General features: G+C 38.7%; 1 protein-coding gene across 1 annotated transcript in view; it reads right to left on the bottom strand.

The window, feature by feature from the left end:
- The window catches only part of CSMD3 (CUB and Sushi multiple domains 3), a 1,529,921-nt gene that overhangs the window by 1,033,889 nt on the left and 474,841 nt on the right, over nt 1-21,191 (bottom strand). Inside the window, exon 5 of the mRNA XM_063924487.1 lies at nt 8,432-8,639. Within this exon, the coding sequence (XP_063780557.1) occupies nt 8,432-8,639 (208 nt within the window). The remainder of the gene's footprint in view (nt 1-8,431; nt 8,640-21,191) is intronic.

Genomic DNA, 21,191 nt, shown 5'->3' with positions numbered 1-21,191 from the left:
ACTGGGAATACTTGCAACCCCACTTTTACATCAATTATTAGATATTTTTATATGCACAGTATTTGTGTTATACTACGAAGTATATTCATAAAATTAGGGACCTGCCTCTGAGTTAAGTTGGGTAAGCTGGTATCATCATTGACATCCCATGATTGACCTGTATGTACGGGCGACAGGATATGTTGTTGAAGATCTGTGCGCATGAGTGCGCATCATCGACGATCTACTGCGTACACTAAACAATATGTCATTTTGAAATGACAGTATCGGGCATGTAATTTATAATATCGTCCAGTGTGTACCCAGCATTAGACACATGCCCAATGTGCATGCAGAAATGCTTGCATCTGACTCTTGTATTTCATTGTGATAAAAGGGGCAATATGGGGGAGGTAGTCCAACATTGGTCAATTCGAGTGAGGACGTGCTCGAGTAGTTTGCTGATCTGCACTTAGTTGTACTGTATATACATCTTTTAGTAATCATAAAAATTGTGGTTCTTTCAAATGTTTGTAAAAACAGCTGGTAACGGTCTGTAAATTATTTAGTAAGCTGTGTTACCAAATTTCTGCAAATCATAAAAGCCCATTCAGCACCCCCAAAATTTGTGTTACCACAAATGATCTCATTGCATAGCCTGTGGTCAGAAAGTAATATTAGCACCTCCAATAACTTTAGCTGTTGTAATTTTCAATGAAATGACAAGACTGTATGACCTCCATTACACCATATTAGAAATGTTTTGGGGCATAGGTGTAATTGCTCTGTACTGTACAGTACTATAATAGTTGCACTTTCAAACAAAATATAACATTGATTTTGAAAAGTTACTCAGTGATGCAACTACAGGGTGAGGCCAAAATAACTGCCAGATTTTAAAGCATAACAAATAAAAGGCATGGTAAATGCTACGCAAAAGTTTAATACATAATCTAAAAGTGACTGGAATAAAGTTTATTTTCAATTTGTTTTGAATGTGATATTGTAATTTCTTGGTGTGTAGTAGCCTTTAGCTCATTAATGGTTCTTGGTGGATGTTTGTAGACCTCAGCTGTCAGATGGCTGTGTAGAGGCCTTTCATGAAGCTGATGAGGATTGTTTTCTGCCCAGTAACGACAATTATGCTTGTTAACATAGGAAGACAAATGAAAGTGAGCTTCATCAAGACATTGCAGCGATAACGCCGGAGAGCAAAGTCTGCTACCAACTCTAAATAGACCCCTAAATCTGGAAAACTACTTTGATTGTTTAGGACAATTGGGGCATGCATTATGTATTCTGGAGAAATAACCATGAGAATATAGACTATTGATCCACTAAAACAAATTTGAAAAGGAGCCTTTGGTGGTACCTACAGGAAGCAATCAGATTCCAATTACTATATTCTACAAATGTCTCAAATAATTATTTGAGTCATCCTCAAAATCTTGAATAAGTGATTTCATGTAAAGAGCAGAGAGATGTCTCTATTGCTGATTAGATAGTGAATTCAAGTTGCTGATTAGTTAAACGGTCACAGAACAGTCCAAAAACTATCTCTAATTTATTTCAACCACTTCACATTGAAAATAAACTAGATCTGAATCAGTAGGGAAACTTGTGAGTGATGGGCCTGTGTGCAAAAAAAAAATTGTGCCCCTCTCCTGTACCCCATTCCAAGTTCACAATATGCCACACATCAGTGGATGATAGGGATTGGCAGAGGGTCAAGTTGTAAGGCAAGGGGAGGCAGATATTGACATACAGAAGTAGAGGGTGCCATTGGAGGGCAAAACTAGTGGCATCAATGACACATCCTATCACTTCACTATTAGTGAGACCACTGAGGCATAAGGTAGTCAATCATTTCACCAAAGACATCACCAAGGCATGAAACAAGTCATCACTTCACTAGAAATTAGTGACACCACTTAGGCATAAGGCAGCTTATCATTTCACCAAAGACATCACCAAGGCATGAGGCAGGTTATCACTTCACTAGAAATTAGTGATATCACTGAGGCATAAGGCAACCCATCATTTCACCAAGGACATTACTTAGATGGCATGAGGCTAGTTATTACTTCACCAGTAATTAGTGACATCTTTAAGGCAGCCATGGCTGCAATCAGGGGAGTACTGTTGAGACTGGTGTCCAGGCCCTGACAGCTGAGGGGGCCTGGCCACCAGCAGAGTTAACCATTACACTCACAAGTTGCGAGCTGCAACCGCTGGCCAGAGAGTGATATGAATGACTCATCACACAGTTAAGCTGTATGGTGAGTCATTCATTAATTAACAAATCAAGCAGCGCTAGCAGCAGCATATGTACAGGGATCTTCTTCTGATACTGTGAACCAGAAGCACATTCAGCAGGAAAACAATTATGCCTCTATTCTGCATTAATAGTTGCTCCACCTGCAGTTCTTCTCCTCCCCCCCTCCCTCATTGGCTGGATTTAGTGTGCACTGTACTGAAGATGGAAATGTGAGATTGTGGCTGCAGTGCACAGAGGTGCCTCTGTCCCTCTCTCCTATACAGTACAGTCTGTTCCACCATCCCCTTTACTATTCCTGCCTCTTCCTCCTCTCATCTATGTCTCTGCCCCCTTCCAACATTTGTGTGTCTGCCCACTCCCTACATCTATATCTCTGCCCCTCACCATATCTGTGTCCCTGTCCACCCCCCGCTTTTGGGAGTAGGAACCGAGGAGGTGGGGGGACCTACACTTTTGATTTGTACTGGGCTCCATGATTTCTAATGGCAGCCCTGGATGCAGCTTATCATTTCACTACGATTCATTTACATTAGCTCTCACAACTACAGCCCCTTTGTGTGAGACTCAGGACAGGAGGTAATGAACTCGGGGTTCAGCGGCTGTTCGGGATGCAGGCCGCGCTCGGATTTTTTTTGTAAGAGGTAATCATGAACAATGCTAAACCATGCCTTGTACATGGTAGCCCCTTTAAAATGTCTGCGTTTGATCAGCATCTCGCGCAGCCACCAAACTCGGAGTTCATTACATCCCGCCCTCAGAATCTACCCCAGTATCTCCAAATGCTACAGTCCTTATCCAGTTTCAAAGTCAAGATGTGTGCTGACCCTATGTTTTGGTTTTGTATTTGCATCCATCCTCATGTTTTGGTTATGCAAAACCACCCTCAAGTGTTTTGGTTTTGGATTTCTTTAAAATTTTTTTATAAAAACAGCTAAAATCATGTCATTTTTGCAATTCAAAACCAATCCAAACCTGAAATTTTAATTTTTAATTCAAATTCTGAACTGCAGGAAGATCTGAACTATGACTTAGTTCAGTTATGATCTCCTTAGGAGATCTAGACCTGGTTCTGATTTTTGAAGAACTAAGCCACACATCTCTATTTTTAAGGATATCTGAACACAAAGCTGAAAATAAAATTGAGCACGGGGAGGGGGGGTGTTAACTAAAAAGCCAAAAGCATATTCATTTACTAAGCATTGCTTGCAAGATCAGATGGTGTGTCTGATGGTTTCATCAATTCCATGAAGAACTGCTCTTTACGTTCAACACTTGGGGCTGTATTTACGAAGCAGCAACTTCTATAAGCCACCGTTTCTCATTGAGTTTAAAGTGAAAATTTAAAGCAGCACTTATATTAAGTATAAAGCCCAGACTGTTTTACACTTAGTGTTGAACCGCTTTAAGTCACTGCTTTGCTTATATAGCCCTTCGGTTATTATAAGGAGGCAAAGTGGGTGCTCATGTGCTTTTCTATTTGCTCTGTTAACCTAATGCTTGAAAATATGAAACTAAACATCTCCTTTGGACTTTTGGGTCCAAAATGTAATACTACACTCCCTGTTGCTCTCTTCTCTGTCAATTTTCAGAGATTAATATGGAACTATGGGTACCAAGCATGGAAAAAAGTGAAGAAGTGACTACTGGAAAAGTTGGCCATAGCAACCAATCAGCTTTGAGGCAGCATTTATCACATACATTCTATAAAATGTTTGGTGGAACCTGACTGATTGCTTCGGGGCAACTTCTCCACCGGTCACCATCTCCAGTCTATTCACTGCTTGGTTCAGTACATCAATCCCTCAGACTTATATAACTTAACTCTGACTATTATGTTTAATTTAAAATGGTTTAAAATGTGCCAAACCATTGGGCTTACATGCTGATTGAGTTTTCATCCTCAGCTCTATTTTGCCCTGGGTCATTATGTTATTTGACCTTGAAGAGAACATACATTTATCCTTGCCTGATCAATAGTTTAGCACATGAATCAGTACTTAAACCCTTTAATTGACTAATTAACATATTTCCTGTCATGTGCACTGAAAATATTACCCTTTTAACCTGAAAAACAACAACAAACAACCAGTGATATGCTCTTTATTTCATACTGTACAGATTTGCTCTTGCAATTGGCAATTTAGCCTTTTTCAGCCATTTCCAAAACACCTACAGTATACTGTACATAGATAAAGCCATGATAGATATAAATACAAATCCACTATTATAAACAGTTAAACATATAGCATTAGTATACATACACAATAGGCTTTAATCCACAGCACTCAAACATCCATGGTGCCGAAGGCATGGTATAACAACATTTACATAAAAAAATCAAAGAGACTCAACACTAACCTAATTACACTCCAAACTGCATATATATATATATATATATATATATATATATATATATATATACTGCATTTATTCAAGTATATAGTTTTACAATTATAATGATAATTATTATTATTATTATTATCATCATCATCATCATCATCATCAACCCTTAATTATATATAGCAGAAACATTTCATACAACATTTTACAGTGCATGTCTAGCAGCAAACGGCGCACGGGCATCATGATAAGCTCATTATCCTGTATCACATGCTTCCATATTATGCAATTTAAGGTAATCGTGTCAATGCGAGAAATATTGTGAGAGGATAGGAAGCCACCCGATAAAGGATCTCATTCTAGTACATCATTTTCGTATGAACTGCTATTTCCCTTACTTCCACCAGAATCAGAGGCGGTCGCTGAGCGGGAGGGGGCGGCACGGTCTGGCCAATGCAGGAGTGGCTGGACCATGCGGGGGCGGGCTGCAGCGGCTGCATGATGTCACACACAGCCGATGTGTGCCAGCGACAAGTAACTCCCGGCCAGACGCAGGAGCTGTGCTGGCTGGGAGTTACTCTACACGTACAAAAGCATCGCCGCTGTGTGATGCTTTTGTATTTGTGCAGGTGGGGGGCTGACATGCGGGGCGGACTAGCCCTGTACTGGGCATCCCCCTGCATGCCAGGGAAGTTGATTGTAGCTGTGCTAAATTTAGAACAGCTACGATCAGGTTGGAATGACCCCCTATGACAGGAATCTTTGCATTACATAAGGCATACAGGTAAGAGAAATTATGACTGGTTTTTGCTGAATAAGAAGAATGAAAGTGTGTTTGTTATATTTTGAGGTTTTTTTTTACATTTCATTGTCATGTCTTATATAGCAAAATATTATATATTGGAGATAATTTATTAAACTTTCTGTCCTATCTAAATTGAATTGCTTTAAGTTCATTTGATTGCCTTTCATGATATTGCATTTTCTTATATTCATATTGACAGCTTTAATCTAAAGCTACACAAATGTAAAAAAAATATATTTAATGTTGACATATTTGTAATGCATGCCATCACTCCTATCAGTCCTGATTTTCATTGCAGTCCCATTTTTTTGCGACCAGACAGAAGCACAGAAATTGCTCCATCGGGGCATGTGATAGATTATATGCATCACATCCATGATAAATCTCTTTTATATAAGAACTTTGCCATATTACAGCTTTGCAAAACACATTCAGTTTTCCTTAAAAGACATTAGTGGCATTCATATATGTCCGAATGTGGTGATTGGGAAATAGATCTGAACACTTTTTTCCCCATTATTTTTGTTTATATTCTTGGTTCACTAATAACAACATTTCTGTGTACATTTTTCTAACCTGAAAATACCAAATTGCTTTAAATTATATATTGTACATTTGGACTGACCCAGATAAATACACAGTATCTTATATACAGTACTTCAGAAGAGTAACTGTAAGATTATATGCTTCTAGGTCAACATCGTGATATGTTCCAGAAATTCAAAAATACAGTAAGGTCATTCTCAGGGGTCCAAAATGCATAAAAATATTTTTTTTTATTATTTTATTAAAAAATTAACTGACCAAATATATATGGCACATATACAGCAGCACACAATTTTTATTACATTAGAGAAAAATATATATTTTTATGGTTTTTGCAAAACGGAAAGAAGTTGTTGACGATAGAGGAAGCAATTATTAAAATGCTAAAAATAAATGATATTTTTTTAAATGTTTTAGGGTGGAATGTACTTAAAAGCAAAATATGGTTAAACATCTGAAAACTGCAGTTTTTGGAGAGTTGCTGCAATCCCCATAGGTATCAAGCTCTGGGAAAACAAAACTTTCCAGATCTTGTACACAAAAGGCAACACCATCTATAGTTGGCTTTGCCTATAGAAGCCTTTGGGTTTCTTTTTGTACAAATCCTGGAGAGGGATCTGAAATATCCCTTTCTGTATCCCCCACAACTTGCACATGCGTTGTCAAATTGTCGTGCATGCGAAGTAGGACTACTTGGTCATCATTCCGGAAGTCCTCTTAATGCAAGTGACAGCTCTTATTGTAAGAGATGTCCCTTTTAGAAATATTTGCAATTATTCACGTACATACTGTACACAACATTAATGAATACTGGTATGCATGTGATAAGGGTGAGATGGATTGCATACAATATGTGATTCATGATACAGATGTGTCCTCCCTTAGCTTGATGGCCACGTGCAACTCACCATCAATAGCATGCACATCATGAGGTCCTATGGATTGCAGTTGCATAAGCAGAGCTGGCAGACATTCACAGGCATGCTAGTAATGGCAATTGACTCACTATTGCCATGGCTAGCGATAATGATAAACAAGGGCTCATTGGGGCAGTACAGATGGTGTAATGGTTAGCATTACCGCCTCACAGCACTGAGGTTATGGGTTCGATTCCCACCATGGTCCTAACTGTGTGGAGTTTGTATATTCTCCCCGTACTTACGTGGGTTTCCTCCGGGTTCTCCGGTTTCCTCCCACAATCCAAAAATATACTGGTAGGTTAATTGGCTCCCAACAAAATTAACACTAGCTGAATGTGTCTGTTTACATGTAGTAGGGAATATAGAGTGTAAGCTCCACTGGGGAAGGGACTGATGTGAATGGGCAAATATTCTCTGTACAGCGCTGCGTAATATGTGTGCGCTATATAAATAACTGGTAATAAATAATACTAATGTGTACATCCTACGCTTAGTATCTTTTGGATAACATTTCTTAGCTTGTGGTATTCCAACCACATATAAGTCATCATATCACACCAGTGTTTTTACCAGAAACATAATAATTCTAAAAGAACGCATCCTAAAGTGTAATCTGAAAAATATAAAAGCAGTTTATTCCTCACTGGTAGAAGAACCACAGAAATATTACTAAGAATGTTTTAGGACATTCTATCATTACGATGCACAGTTGTCAGCCTATGACAATTTATTATTCAACATAATATAATTCAAAATATATAGTATGTTAAATAGAAATGATATATTTCATATAAATACTTATTTAATCATTGGTGGAGGCACCCTTATCATTTTCAACTACTGACATCAATAGACATCACCGATCATTTTAACTTTGATCATAGTGGTCAGGTTAGGAGTGTCCTCAAAACACAATTCACAATGGTTCATACACTTTCAAATTTCAACAATACACCCAGTATCTTTCCTTCATTACTGTATTTCTATTTTAAATGTATCTCCACTAAAATACAGTAACACTGCATAAAATGCAGATTATTAACTATGCCTCTGCTAGACCCCAATACACCATCCTTTCATATGACCATCTCACTAGACTCAGCTGCATGACAAGATGTTAATTGTCTCATTAAGATAAGGAAATTCAATAATCAGCAAATGTAGAAGTGCACCAACATATAATTTAATAAAACTTTATTTAAAGACTACATTTTTTTAAATGTATATATCTTAAAGTTATTTTTTCTATATTTGAAAGGATAATGCACCTCTCGTGAGGAATATAATCTTACAGTAGAAGTCCCCCTCTCTTGTAATTTATAAACAATGCTATATGAGCTTTCAAAATGAGCACTGCTAATTTACAATTTTGCATCAAGAAAAAAAATTTTTTTTAAAGCTTGTCGTTACACTTTCTGTCCCGAAAAATTGAGACAGCTGCTTTAGGCTGCCATATTATAAGCACAAACTGCACATCACAAATATCCATATTCTGTAGCTACATAGCCACATACAGCACAATAATAATTCAACCATATAGTTTGCAGATAAACAGATCTTTACCTGATTTTTTGCGGTTCAGATCCTTCAACTTCCAAGTAATCATATTTTTCCTCCATTTGAAAATCAGTAAAAACAAGTGATATGGTGTCTCCAAGTTCTGTAACCACGGTCCATGTACAGTCTGCATTGTTATAGTATTCATTAGGAAATCCAGGACTCGTTATAATTCCATTGGTTCCCCGTACGGTGCCTCCACAGGCATCTTCAGCTGTTTAGAAAAAAATAAAAATTAATTATTAATGACAAAATGTTTTAAGCTATGTTTGAGAGATTCGTAGTTCAAAAAAGTATAATTATTAATGCAACTGTTTTTGACATTTTATCTGTGGATGATAATTAATTGATCTTCACTGAACAAACAATGTAGCAGAACAACATTAACAAATAATTTTGGGCAGAATAACTAATGTACATATACTATAGAAAAATAAATAAAACATAACATTTTAAATCTCTATTAAGCTCTTCATATCTGGTAATCATTGGCCCAGTTTTTCACCAGTTTTTACACCATACAGTTTGTTGGCTTTTCCTTTGCCTGGAAAATCTTTGCTTTTTAGTTCAACTTAACCACTTAACTGACGTTTTTTTCCTTCAACATTGTTCATATAATAATTTTTTTATTTATTTTTTATTTCACATAGTTTAAAAAGTAGTTTTTAAAATATTTAAATATTACATTATGCATATCTGCAGAACGAATCTCCTAGTCAAACACTGGGGGACACAATGGGATGGCACAGTCGCATCAAATTAGACCATGCCAGTTACTGTAAGTGGGTAAAGATGTGTTTTGGTTTTGGCAAAACCATCCTCAATGTTTGGATTGGATTTGGTTTTTGGCTCAGTATTGAATTCCTTTTAAATCAATAAACATTGGTAAAAGTTGATAAAAACAGCTATAATCATATAAATTGGACTTGTTTACAATACATGCAATCCAAAACCAGTTCAGTTTTTAAATCTAAGTTCTGAACTTACAACAGACCCAATCCGGGACTTGGTTCCACCCGGTACCCCAAAGTGATTCCTAACTGGGACTTGATTCGACTCGGAACCCCTAAGTTTGGTTGTGTTTTTATTTCAGGAAAAGAGTGTCGCAAATCTCGACTCAATACAAATGGGTATGTTTGTATTTCAGGAAAACAAAACCACACATCTGTAGTTCAACCACGTACACTTTTTTAGATTTGTTTCTTCATTTTAACTGTAGCTTTTTATCTTTAAATTAACTATATCCCCTGACCTGTAGCAAATCTAACTGGACAAAATGGAGCTGTATCACTAGTCCAAATATGTAAAATTGGAATCATAATATTTTAATTGCACTCTAATTATTAATATATATATATATATATATATATCATTTACACAGTTAATTTACATTGATAAATATTACAAAAGAGCGCTTGTTAAACTTAAAACTCTAATTTATATTGCAGATAATGATAATGGCTACTTGAAGTGTCAGTTACTGTGTATGCTTAAATTAATTTATGTTACACATCCTGTAATGCAATCAAGCATTAAATATGTTACAATATCTGGGAAACTCCTGCTATGCACAAGATATATTTTAAAACAAAGAAATGGTGCCCATAGTGAATAATTAATTATAATATATGCTGAGTGATGCAGGAGAAATGTAAATTATTAATCAAATCAATGACTTGAGTTCAAATAATCACTCATTGAATTGGTGATGAATTATAGGTTTACATCTGCAAGCAACTTTTTATTTTACAAGTATACTGTTTTCTCTACTATTGCTAAACCTTCAATTTGTGCTCCCGGAGGCAAATGATATGGACAGTGGTTAAACTTCTATTTTGCATTCATGGCTTTGTTTATGTCAAACTAAGGTTTTCTTTTCTTTTCCTCAATTATCTCCGGATAACTTCTGGATTTTTTGTCATTATCGATATGTTCTAATTATTTTTCTGTCTGGGGAGACATTGAAGTGTAGAGGCGGGGACTGCTTCAATACTATCTAATACCAGCATCTATACAATGAGTGTTTAAACTAGCTCTAATGGCTACTAATAAGTCACTGACTAGCAGATACAGTTTATTCTCAACTACTAATATTGGGGGTAATTCCGAGTTTATCGCTAGCTGCATTCGTTCGCTGTGCAGCGATTAGGCAAAAAAAAGGCACTTCTGCGCATGCGGCGCAATGCGTACGCGCGTTGCACTATTGCAACGATCGATGTAGTTTCACACAAGGTCTAGCGAAGCTTTTCAATTGCACTGCTGGCCGCAGAGTGGTTGACAGGAAGAGGGCATTTCTGGGTGTCAACTGACCGTTTTCAGAAAGTGTTTGGAAAAACACGGGCGTGCAAGGAAAAATGCAGGTGTGGCTGGGCGAACGCAGGGCGTGTTCGTGACATCAAAACAGGAACTGAACAGTCTGAAGTGATCGCAAGCGCTGAGTAGGTATTGAGCTACTCTAAAACTTCACAAAAAAAGTTTGCCGCCACTCTGCGATCCTTTCATTTGCACTTCTGCTAAGCTAAAATACACTCCCAGTGGGAGGCGGCATAACGTTTGCACGGCTGCAAAAATCTGCTAGCGAGCGAACAACTCGGAATGACCACCTTTGTGCATTAGATGGGCCTAGAATTCCTTACTCTTAGGGGCTATACTGGCATATGAACATGCCATTTTTTAAGCTTTTGCATCGCAATTGCCACTTGACTGGTAAAACCTGAATTGTGTCCATTGCCCAGCAAACCTATAAAGCCATAATTGTTTTAGACACCAATCTACAACATTTGTGATGCACTGCTGTAACACATTACATGGTTCTTTTATTTTTATATATAATATATATATATATATATATTATATATATCAGTGACGTGCGGTGCGGTAAGGCAGATGAGGCAGAGCCTATCCTGTCATACTAACGTTTTGCCAGAGTTTTGACTGTATAAAGTATATAAAAAATACAAAGAATATGTTTGAAATATCTTCTTTGCATTATTCTAATACTTTTTATAGCCAAAGCTCTGGAGTAAAAAGTCTATGGCAGGTGAAGCAGTGCCCCACCTGGGTATCCTTTCCACACATCTCTAATCAAAACTCACCAAATTTCCAGGAGTTTATACTGCTGCACCTGTGTATAATGCCCAGATGTACGTTTTGGCCCATATTCTGTATTGCACGTCAATCTGGCTCTGGTTCTAGCCAGTGCCTCCTGAGCTATTTAGCTCACCTATATATATATATATATATATACAGAGAACCCTGCACTCTCCTTGGCAGCTTCATTCACCTTAATGCTTTAGTATACATCTGAATAAACAATGGGGTTTTGGTTTATGAATTGTACAATGCATGTAAGCTTGCAGTCCACTCCACGGGTCCCCATTTCACCGCAAGTCCTATTCTATTACATAAACTTTCACATAGATATTTTAGGGACCTGACTACTGCTGTCTCATAGGGAAAAATGTACTTTCCTGGTTTAAAGCTTACCTGCCACACTTATGGCTTTTAAAAGGTAAGACAGTCACCAACACAACTACACAAGTGTGCTTACCTGGTTTAAAGCTCACCTGCCAACTGACTTCTGGCTTTCAAAGTTAGAAAGTCACCAACACACCTAAATAGCAGCTGATCCAGGTTAAAAGTAAATGAGCTTAGGGGTGCATGAGAGAGAGATATGATTACAAATGGGCCAATTAAAAATTAAACCTATTAAACACATACAGGGATCCAATGCACTCACCATCCCCAGGAGAGGGGTGCACTCACAAACTCCCCACTCCTATGTGGAGTGGGCCGCAAGCGTACATGCATTGTACAATTCATAAACCAAAACCCCATTGTTTATTCAGATGTATACTAAAGCATTAAGGTGAATGAAGCTGCCAAGGAGAGTGCAGGGTTCTCTGTATATGTATATTTGAGTTCAGTGGTCACAGCTGTTTAGGTGTGTTGGTGACTGTCTCACTTTGAAAGCCAGAAGTCAGTTGGCAGGTGAGCTTTAAACCAGGTAAGCACACTTGTGTAGTTATGTTGGTGACTGTCTTATCTTTAAAAACCATAAGTGTGCAGGTAAGCTTTAAACCAGGTAAGCACACTTTTCCCTATGAGACAACAGTAGCCAGATCCCTAAAAAATCTATGTGAAAGTTTATGTGATAGAGTAGGACTTGCGGTGAAATGAGGACCCGTGGTGTGGGCCGCAAGCTTACATGCATTGTACAATTCATAAACCAAAAGCCCACTGTTTATTCAGATGTATACTAAAGCATTAAGGTGAATGAAGCTGCCAAGGAGAGTACAGGGTTCTCTGTATATGTATATTTGAGTTTGGTGGTCACAGCCCACCGCACCCCAACTTAGGGGTGGGGAGTACGTGAGTGCACCCCTCTCCTGGGAATGGCAAGAGCAGTGGATCCTTGTGTGTGTGTATGTATATATATATATATATATATATATATATATATTATAGGTGAAAGGGCTGCTTTGGAAACTACCTATTCCCTTAAATTATCAATAGAATTTTGCCTCAGTGATTCTGGCTGGAGGCTGTATGAGTTAACTAACAGCTTCACCATGCAAATCCCAAGCTAGATGTAGTCCCACATGTACAATGGAACTGGTAGGCAGGCTTGGGGCTTTTGGTTCAACATGTGGTTAGAAAAAAAAAATATTTTTTACATATTTTTAAAGAAATATTCAAGCATTTAAATATTCCCAAATGATCAAAAATTTTTGCTTACATAATAATAAATGTTTTATTGAATCTCTTCTTCCATGGCCATTGTGTGACCCTTGCGTAGTTGTCTTTCACGTGCTCTTCATCAAGAACATTTTGCCCAGGGAACATTTTTAACATTTTAATAGATATGGAGAAGCCGTATCTCTGGCAAAAATGCCCACTTACACTGGAAATAGTGTTTTCTCAGATTAACATACATGTTTTTCTTCTTTACTAAAATGTTTATAAATGTTATGTTATAAGTAGCGGTTAGTAAGAGCCTGCTTTGTACTCTATCTATCTATCTATCTATCTATCTATCTATCTATCCTGGATAGGAAATACGCATATTAATAATATATTTTTATACTTACAAAATTCACTGCTAAAAATTATTTTCATTAAATTATTATTTTTAAAATTATTATTATCTCCACATTTATCTAACAAAAATGTCTCAGAAAATGTGAAATTATAAATTATTTTTGAAGGCACAAGATATATCTTTCTATATTATATGCCTGTAAAGATACTAAAGATAGCAGTAACTGGAAAGAGATAAGAAGAAATTATACAGTGGTCACATTTGTGGGAATTTCTAATCAACATTCAACTTCAAAATAAGCTGTCATTAACTGTTTTATTTTCACGATGTTGGCTGTAAAAGGGAATGTTTATAAGTATTAAAACAGGAGAAATAATTAAATCCTAGTTTTCTTAATCTGTCGATGTGCCCTATTGCATGGTTACAAATTGTTATTACTTTTGGGATTGGTGGCATTTATCAGTGTTACCCAGCTGGGAGTCAAAACATCATCTATTTTATCAAAGAAAAACCATTCCAATTGAAATTGAAATTCAATTGGATTTTCTCTTTTGATATGTTTGGTACAAGCTTTAGTTGCTGATTCACAACTAGGAGACTTTGATAAACAACCTCCTTGATGTATAACAGAGGAAGGTCTTCATTTTGGTATAATTCCTTCTTATTAAACATATTTAGCCATTGCTAATGAATGGGGGCAATTATTTAGTCCAAACATTATAATTATTGTTTAAAAAAAAAAGCTTGTTTTCTCTTGGTTCTTATATAATTTATATAAGGACAGTTTTCCGTACATAAAATGTATCGCATGGATAGAAGATTTTTTTTGAGACATTGTTTGTCTATCTATCTATCTATCTATCTATCAATCTCATATATTTTTCATAGGGCGTCATCACCGTTATATCAACTGTGATAATAATTCTGTGATCAGTTAAAGTTCTATGGAACGGAGTATGCCTGAGGTAACATCTGCTCTTGCTGAATCCTACAATGAGACCCTTGCACCAAAGACACTCAAAAGATGGGTAGATAGCCTTTAAGTTTGCATATTCCATATGTTATTCTTTTTTTAAAGTATATAAAAATGCACAGATACAGAGGTAGCACTCAGAACTTTTAATGAACATATTTGAACAAACACACGCACACATATAGTGTATAAAAGTTTTTAAACTGGGGGAATTTGGGGGGAATTTAGTAGCATGGAAAGTCTTGTATGGTTATCATCTTAGCAGTAGTATTTTAGACACTAAATTAAATTTTCATTGTCTTGTAATAGATTGATGGATTGACAATTTCTTTTGTAAAATTATTTGATCAGCAGCATACACTTTTTTCTTGTGTTTATTATTTTGGGGGGTGGAGTTGCAGGAATTGGTCATCCCTAGTATGTTTTGGTTCCTTTTTTTGCATAATTTACACGTAGCATGAAATATCATTACGCCGACCCCTCAACAATAAGAAATGCCTTCAAACATGAGAACCTGGATGACATGAGCTAAGGAAGCTGTGTACAAATGTTTGAAGGTAACATTGAAATGCATAGGTGATCTAAAGCTGCCACACCTTCAGGTATTTGCTACAGCTGTTGTTCAGGATGATAGCTTACTTCTAGTCAAGCATGAGCCAATCAATATGTATTTTTAGTTCATTGACATCTAATTAGGAAGAGTTACTGTCCTTTACAATGGTCTATCTTGGAAATATACCATTAAACCCGTGTTGTAGATCCTCCGTTGTCATCTTGGTTGTATCCCCTGTTCTGCATTAAGATGCACTTGCCTTACAGCTTATATTCTTTCCCCAGCTTATAATGTAATTAGATATTTCTGTGATCATCAGTAAAACAAGTTACTGCAGACGTATACTTTGCATCCTACTGAAGTGAATTTGACACAACAATCTTCTGTAACCAGTCTTGCAGGAGCCTCACATCACTACTCTGTCTGCTTGTTAACATTTAGATGACTTTATTTCGAGGTCACTAATCACTTATTCATTGACATACAGGAGTTGTTTTAGCTAAATTTACTCTGGAAGTGTTGATGTTCAAACAAGTGGCTGCAGGTTGTTGTTTTCAATCATCCATGTATCTCTTGTTTTGATGAATTCATGTGATGCAGTAGGTGGCTTGACCTTATTCAAACACAAATTAAAAATTGTTGCATTGCCAGGTGTGAATCTTAGTTAAGTAATGAAGATTTTAATTATATTTTAGTTTGAAAGACATTTTTCAGTTATTAGAAAGGAGGAATGCAGCACACAAACAGCGGGAGGATCAATTGTCCCAGAGACTGGATGGCTACAAAACTTGACAACAATAAACTATGTAAATTACACATATTGTATCCCACTGGTGCAACTTCAGTTAAGTGGCTTAGAGTTTAAATTTGATTTTACTATTCCAATATTTACTCCCATAAATATATATATATATATATATATATATATATATATATATATATACAGATGGGTCCATGTTTATCTGGACCTTTAATAGGATTAAGTGAGACTGGGCAGTCAGACTTAATCCCCTGCTGTAATGACTTAATTCCCTGCTGTATTGTTCTCTGTATTGTATTGCAGCTGAGAACAATAGATGAAGGGTTTATGTTAATAAACCATGTTGTGCCTAGGCGCAGCAAACTAGCCAAGATAACTATGGACCCATCTGTATATTGACAATCTGTGGTATTTTGGTTGGTAGAGTGTTTAGTGGTGCAGCCCTTAAAGGGGCTTAGTAGATGGGCCAAGTGGTTCTTATCTGCCATCAAACTGTATGTTTCTATTTTTAGGTGCTCAAATAAGGGTCAACATTATTTTTTCATGTTCCATTAATAAAATGGAGCATTTCTGATGTCAGCATAATGCATAAATGAAAAACAAAAACCAAACCTAATAATGGAAAGCTAGTCTGCATGCAAAGTATGAAAGTCTTTTAGAGTCCAGCCTATCACAGGTAAGACTTATTAGTTTGGCCTGGTTTGGCCTCTGGTTTTCTACTTCCTCTGAACAGTAATACTTAGCTATTTAATCTTGCACAGTTCATTCTTTGGGTGACTTTTAAACTTATTAAGGAAATCAATTTCCGAAATCAGCTCTAACCAATTCTAACATTATAGCCAGAGGTGTGTATTAATATACAAGTTCGGAGAGTTGAACATCTGGGTAGATATATTTTGTGCCACACAAGGCTCATTTAGTGTTACAGACATGAACCACAAACAGAAGAGTTTTTAAATCTTTTTTTATTTTTTTCCACTTAGTCTTGTTTTTATTTTTATTTTGTGAGTTGTGGAACATTTTAAACTAGATCAATAATGTTTGATAGCTTATGTACTGTAAATCAGGAATGCCCCAGCTTAGAATATTCTACTGTCTATTTTTATTTGTGATTGATGCAACATTATTCCAAGGGGCACAACCAAAGTATAGATTTGTAGTCTTTCAATAATGTATTCTGAAGGGGTGTGGCGACTTAATTTTTATAGTGTGGATATTACTTCCAGAGTGTCAGGTTACCTGGAAGCAGAACTTAAAGAGATAGCAAGACTGGATTTGTTAGAAGGGCACTTAGTCTTCTGCATAGGGTGACACATTTGAAGGGCTGCAACTTGACCAGTAGCTGGTCAAAGAAGAGGAAAGGATTTCCTCTTGACCAGGCAAGCTCATTTGTATGCCAGGAGAAGAGCAGTACCTGTGATCGCATGGGATGCAACCACTGCAGGGTGAGTCCACCTTCCACATTCTATGACTGGGACACCCTTCCAGGCTGTTGCACTCCAGGTGACTGTCCTGTTACCCCGCCCCTTGAGCTGGCACTGGTATTAACATCCAATACAGTAACAAAAACAAATACCAATGCATATTTTTAATAATTCTTTAATACCAGCGCCGTTTCTTGCGGCGGGCGAGCCATGCAACCGCACGGGGTGCCCGCCGCGGCACTTCCTGAGCACTTTCAAACCCCCCTCCCCTCTCCTCCCGAGTGCCATGCTCGGGGGGATGGGTTTCGCGGAATGACGCGTTTGCGTTGTGACGTCACGACGCAATCGCGTCATTCTGCGAAAACCCGCCCCCCGAGCTGGGCACTCGGGAGGAGGGAGAAGGGGAATCCAAGCTGGCCAGTGCTGCGCAGACGAGGGAGAGGTGGCTGAAGAGCGGGAAGAACCGCTTCAAATGTACTGTAAGTCAGCCCCTCTCCCTCTCTCTCTCTCCCCCCCCCCCCACCTGCCGTACTGTGTAAAATGGGGACGCTTGCCTGCCGTACTGTGTAAAATGGGGACACTTGTCTGCCGGAATGTGTAAAATGGGACGCTTGCCTGCCGGAATGTGTAAAATGGGGACACTTGCCTGCCGTAATAAGTAAAATGGGGACTCTTGTCTGCCGGAATGTGTAAAATGGGACACTTGCCTGTTGTACTATGTAAAATGGGGGCACGTGCCTGCCGCAATGTGTAAAATGGGGACACTTGCCTGCCGGAATGTGTAAAATGGGGGCACGTGCCTGCCATAAAGTGTAAAATGGGGACACTTGCCTGCCGTAATGTGTAAAATGGGGACACTTGCCTGCCGCAATGTGTAAAATGGGGACACTTTCCTGCCGCAATGTGTAAAATGGGGGCACGTGCCTGCCGCAATGTGTAATATGGGGACACTTGCCTGTTGTACTGTGTAAAATGGGGGCACGTGCCTGCCGCAATGTGTAAAATGGGGGCACGTGCCTGCCGCAATGTGTAAAATGGGGACACTTGCCTACCGTGCTGTGTAAAATGGGGACAATTGCCTGCTGTAATGTGTAAAATGAGGACTTTTTTTTTTTATCCTGTGGTGGCCGTGATGATGAGATCAGATGAGGCCACGCCCATCTTAACAAAGCCACGCCAATTTTAACGTGGTCACGCCCCCTTGCCGGGAGCGCGCGCGCCTGAGGCGCGCGCTTACTTTTCCTCTTTATATCTATGGGGGGGGGCATTTTTTCTTATGTGAATGGGGGGGGGTGCGCATTTTTAAATCTCGCACTGGGAGCCAAATTGGCTAGAAAAGTAGAAACGGCCCTGTTTAATACCATAACTCAACATGCAATACTGTCATATTATTTAACTTTACAATGATATGATACAGTATTTGTCTCTAAAATTATTTCGTAATTGATGTAATCTCTGTCCAGTGAATAAATATATATAACGGTGAAACTTTAATCTTTTTACTCTGAATATGTACTAGTGGCGCGCATTGTCTGTAACAGTCAGATGATGCTTATTGACTGCAAATGAAATATTTATGTTTTGCAAAAGCAAGATCCATTGTATGAAACCTGGGCATGTAACAATAGCCAAGTACGAATGCAGGAGAAGTAACGATATGCTATGCCAGATAAGGAAGGGATTCAATTAAGATATATGTGCAAAAGCAGAGGTGAACAGAATAAAATATGTAGAGGATGGTAAACTATACCGTCTTCCATTGCCTTCCATGTCAGTACATCTTTGGTTACTAAGAAAATAAATCAGGTGTTGCTCACTGAGTGTTGCTGAGAGCTAGCTTCTATCTGTGATTGTCTGCACTGCATCCTCAGTCACCGGCTTTAATCAAGGATTAGACAGCCCTGTTAAAAGCAATATATGCCGCAGGCCCTTATCTCCTCTGCCTAGTTACAATCGCACTTTTATAATGACAGTCAATCACAGCGCAGCAATTCAATCACTATTCAATTCCCTTTGTTTCTGATATATAAGCAAAGTGCCCCCTTCTTCGAGAGGCAATATCATTATATCTTCAGCCAAGGGAGTCTGCCATTGCAAAAAACAGATTCATTCAGTGTAAAATACCATTTGATCACAGTCACGTATATGAATGCCGACCTCTCACCTGAAGTTTGAAAAAAAGTGTTTTTATTTTGTTTTGGGTTTTTTCAGTTTCAATTTAACACATTTTTACAAAGACAGTAATTATTTAGAGGACCAATTCCCAATCACCTTAATGTAGGCCTTTGAGGAATTTAGTGCAGAAGTCCTGTATGAATAATGAAGTGTCAGACGAAACGCTACAATGTTCACGCTCTTTGTTTCTAGGTCATGGGTAGGTCAGCTTATGGATATTTGTTGCCAACAAAATAACTAGGGAGGACCTCATGTAAAGTGGAAACTGGCTGAGCAGGGGCGTCTCTAGAGAGGAGGGGACTCGTGTGCAGACTCCGTGTGTGGGCCCCTCCTCTCCCGTAGCCGTCACGCCGCTGCTAGCGCTCTGAGCACTGTAGGCTCTGGCACAGTGCCAGAGTCCACAGCGCATGCGCAGGACTCTGAAAAATGGCCGCCGTGCCATTTTTTCGGAGTCCTGCACATACGCTGTAGACTCTGTCACATTGACAGAGTCTCTAGTGGTCAGTGCGCTAGCAGTGGCGCGACAGCAACGGGAGAGGAGGGGGCCCACACACGGTCAGCAATGGACTCCGGAAAGGTAAGTATAGGAGAAATGGGTGCAGTGTGTGCGGTGTGGCACCCCCCCCAGGACTCAGGAGCCCGTTTGCACTGCACACACTGCACCCATTATAGAAATGCCAATGAGGATGAGGGACAGTGCATAATCACGTTGGTGTGCATCGATATGCGCAAGTGTGTAGATTTCTTATGGGGAATGAGGTGTGAGCAGACCCATTCTGTAAAAGGACTTTAGTGTTTGCATCAGTCCTCCATTGGAGGGACCAGGTCTCATCCCCATTGTGCACTTTGTTGTACTACAGAAAAGAAGCAAATTTCCAGGTGTACTGTGCCCAATGCAAGACAAAGTTCTGATAGCACTAAAGTGACTTATGTAATAAAAACAGACGCGAGATTCCCTGACTCTCATGGTTTGTTTATGGTATAAATGAAGCTAGACCAAGCAGCTTAATAGAAAAAAAAAACATTGCATTTACTGAAAGTACTGCTTGAAAAGTTTTGGGAATTTGGACTTTTGACGTGACAATGATACATCTGTGCCTCTTCCATTGTTTTCTTCCTGTCAACACAGTAAGAGTGCAATTGTATGTGCACATTTGAGATCATGTAAACACTTCAGCATAAAACCAAGGAGCTTTTACATATCTAATGTATGCGGGTCCCTCGACGGTACATGGTGCGACGCTGTGAGGGGTGCCCTGAGCCAGCGCCTATGCCCTACACTGGTCAGCAAGCCTGTCAGGGTCCCCGGATTGCTGCCAGCAGAAATCCTCAAGCCAGTATAATATAATGAAGAGTGGGAAGCAGCGCCATGTTCAGGGGGGCGGAGCTTCTCCTCAGAGTGGACCCAGCAGCGTTCAGCGCCATTTTCCTGCCTGCAGTTCCTATACAACAGACGCTGACAGGGAGAGCTGTCCCTCCAAGCAACTCCAGCTATCCTGTGTGGAACCAGGGGGTTGTTGAAGGGAGGGGGAGGCTGTGTAAAGTCTGTGTAGTCTATTAAGGTACACAGATAGTGCTGTCAGTTGTATTATTTCTACCTCAAAAAGCATTGTGTGTGGGTTGGCTCCAATCTCTGTGTCTCTCTGTGGCATACTTGGGGGGAAACTGTGTCTGACATTTCCGTGTGTGTGTGTGTGTGTGTGTGTGTGTGTGTGTGTGTGTGTGTTTAATATCTCACATAGTCACGTCTAAGGACTCTGTATCATATGCGGCAGAAGAGGTTTCCTCTCAGGAAGGATCCATTCCATGTACACAGGATTGTAATGCTTTGTCTAAGATC

The sequence above is a fragment of the Pseudophryne corroboree genome, chromosome 5, assembly GCF_028390025.1.
Source record: "Pseudophryne corroboree isolate aPseCor3 chromosome 5, aPseCor3.hap2, whole genome shotgun sequence".
In the NCBI taxonomy this organism is placed as follows: domain Eukaryota; kingdom Metazoa; phylum Chordata; class Amphibia; order Anura; family Myobatrachidae; genus Pseudophryne; species Pseudophryne corroboree.
The sequence above is the reverse complement of the archived record's forward strand: the minus strand, read 5'-3'. Positions and strand labels throughout refer to the sequence as shown.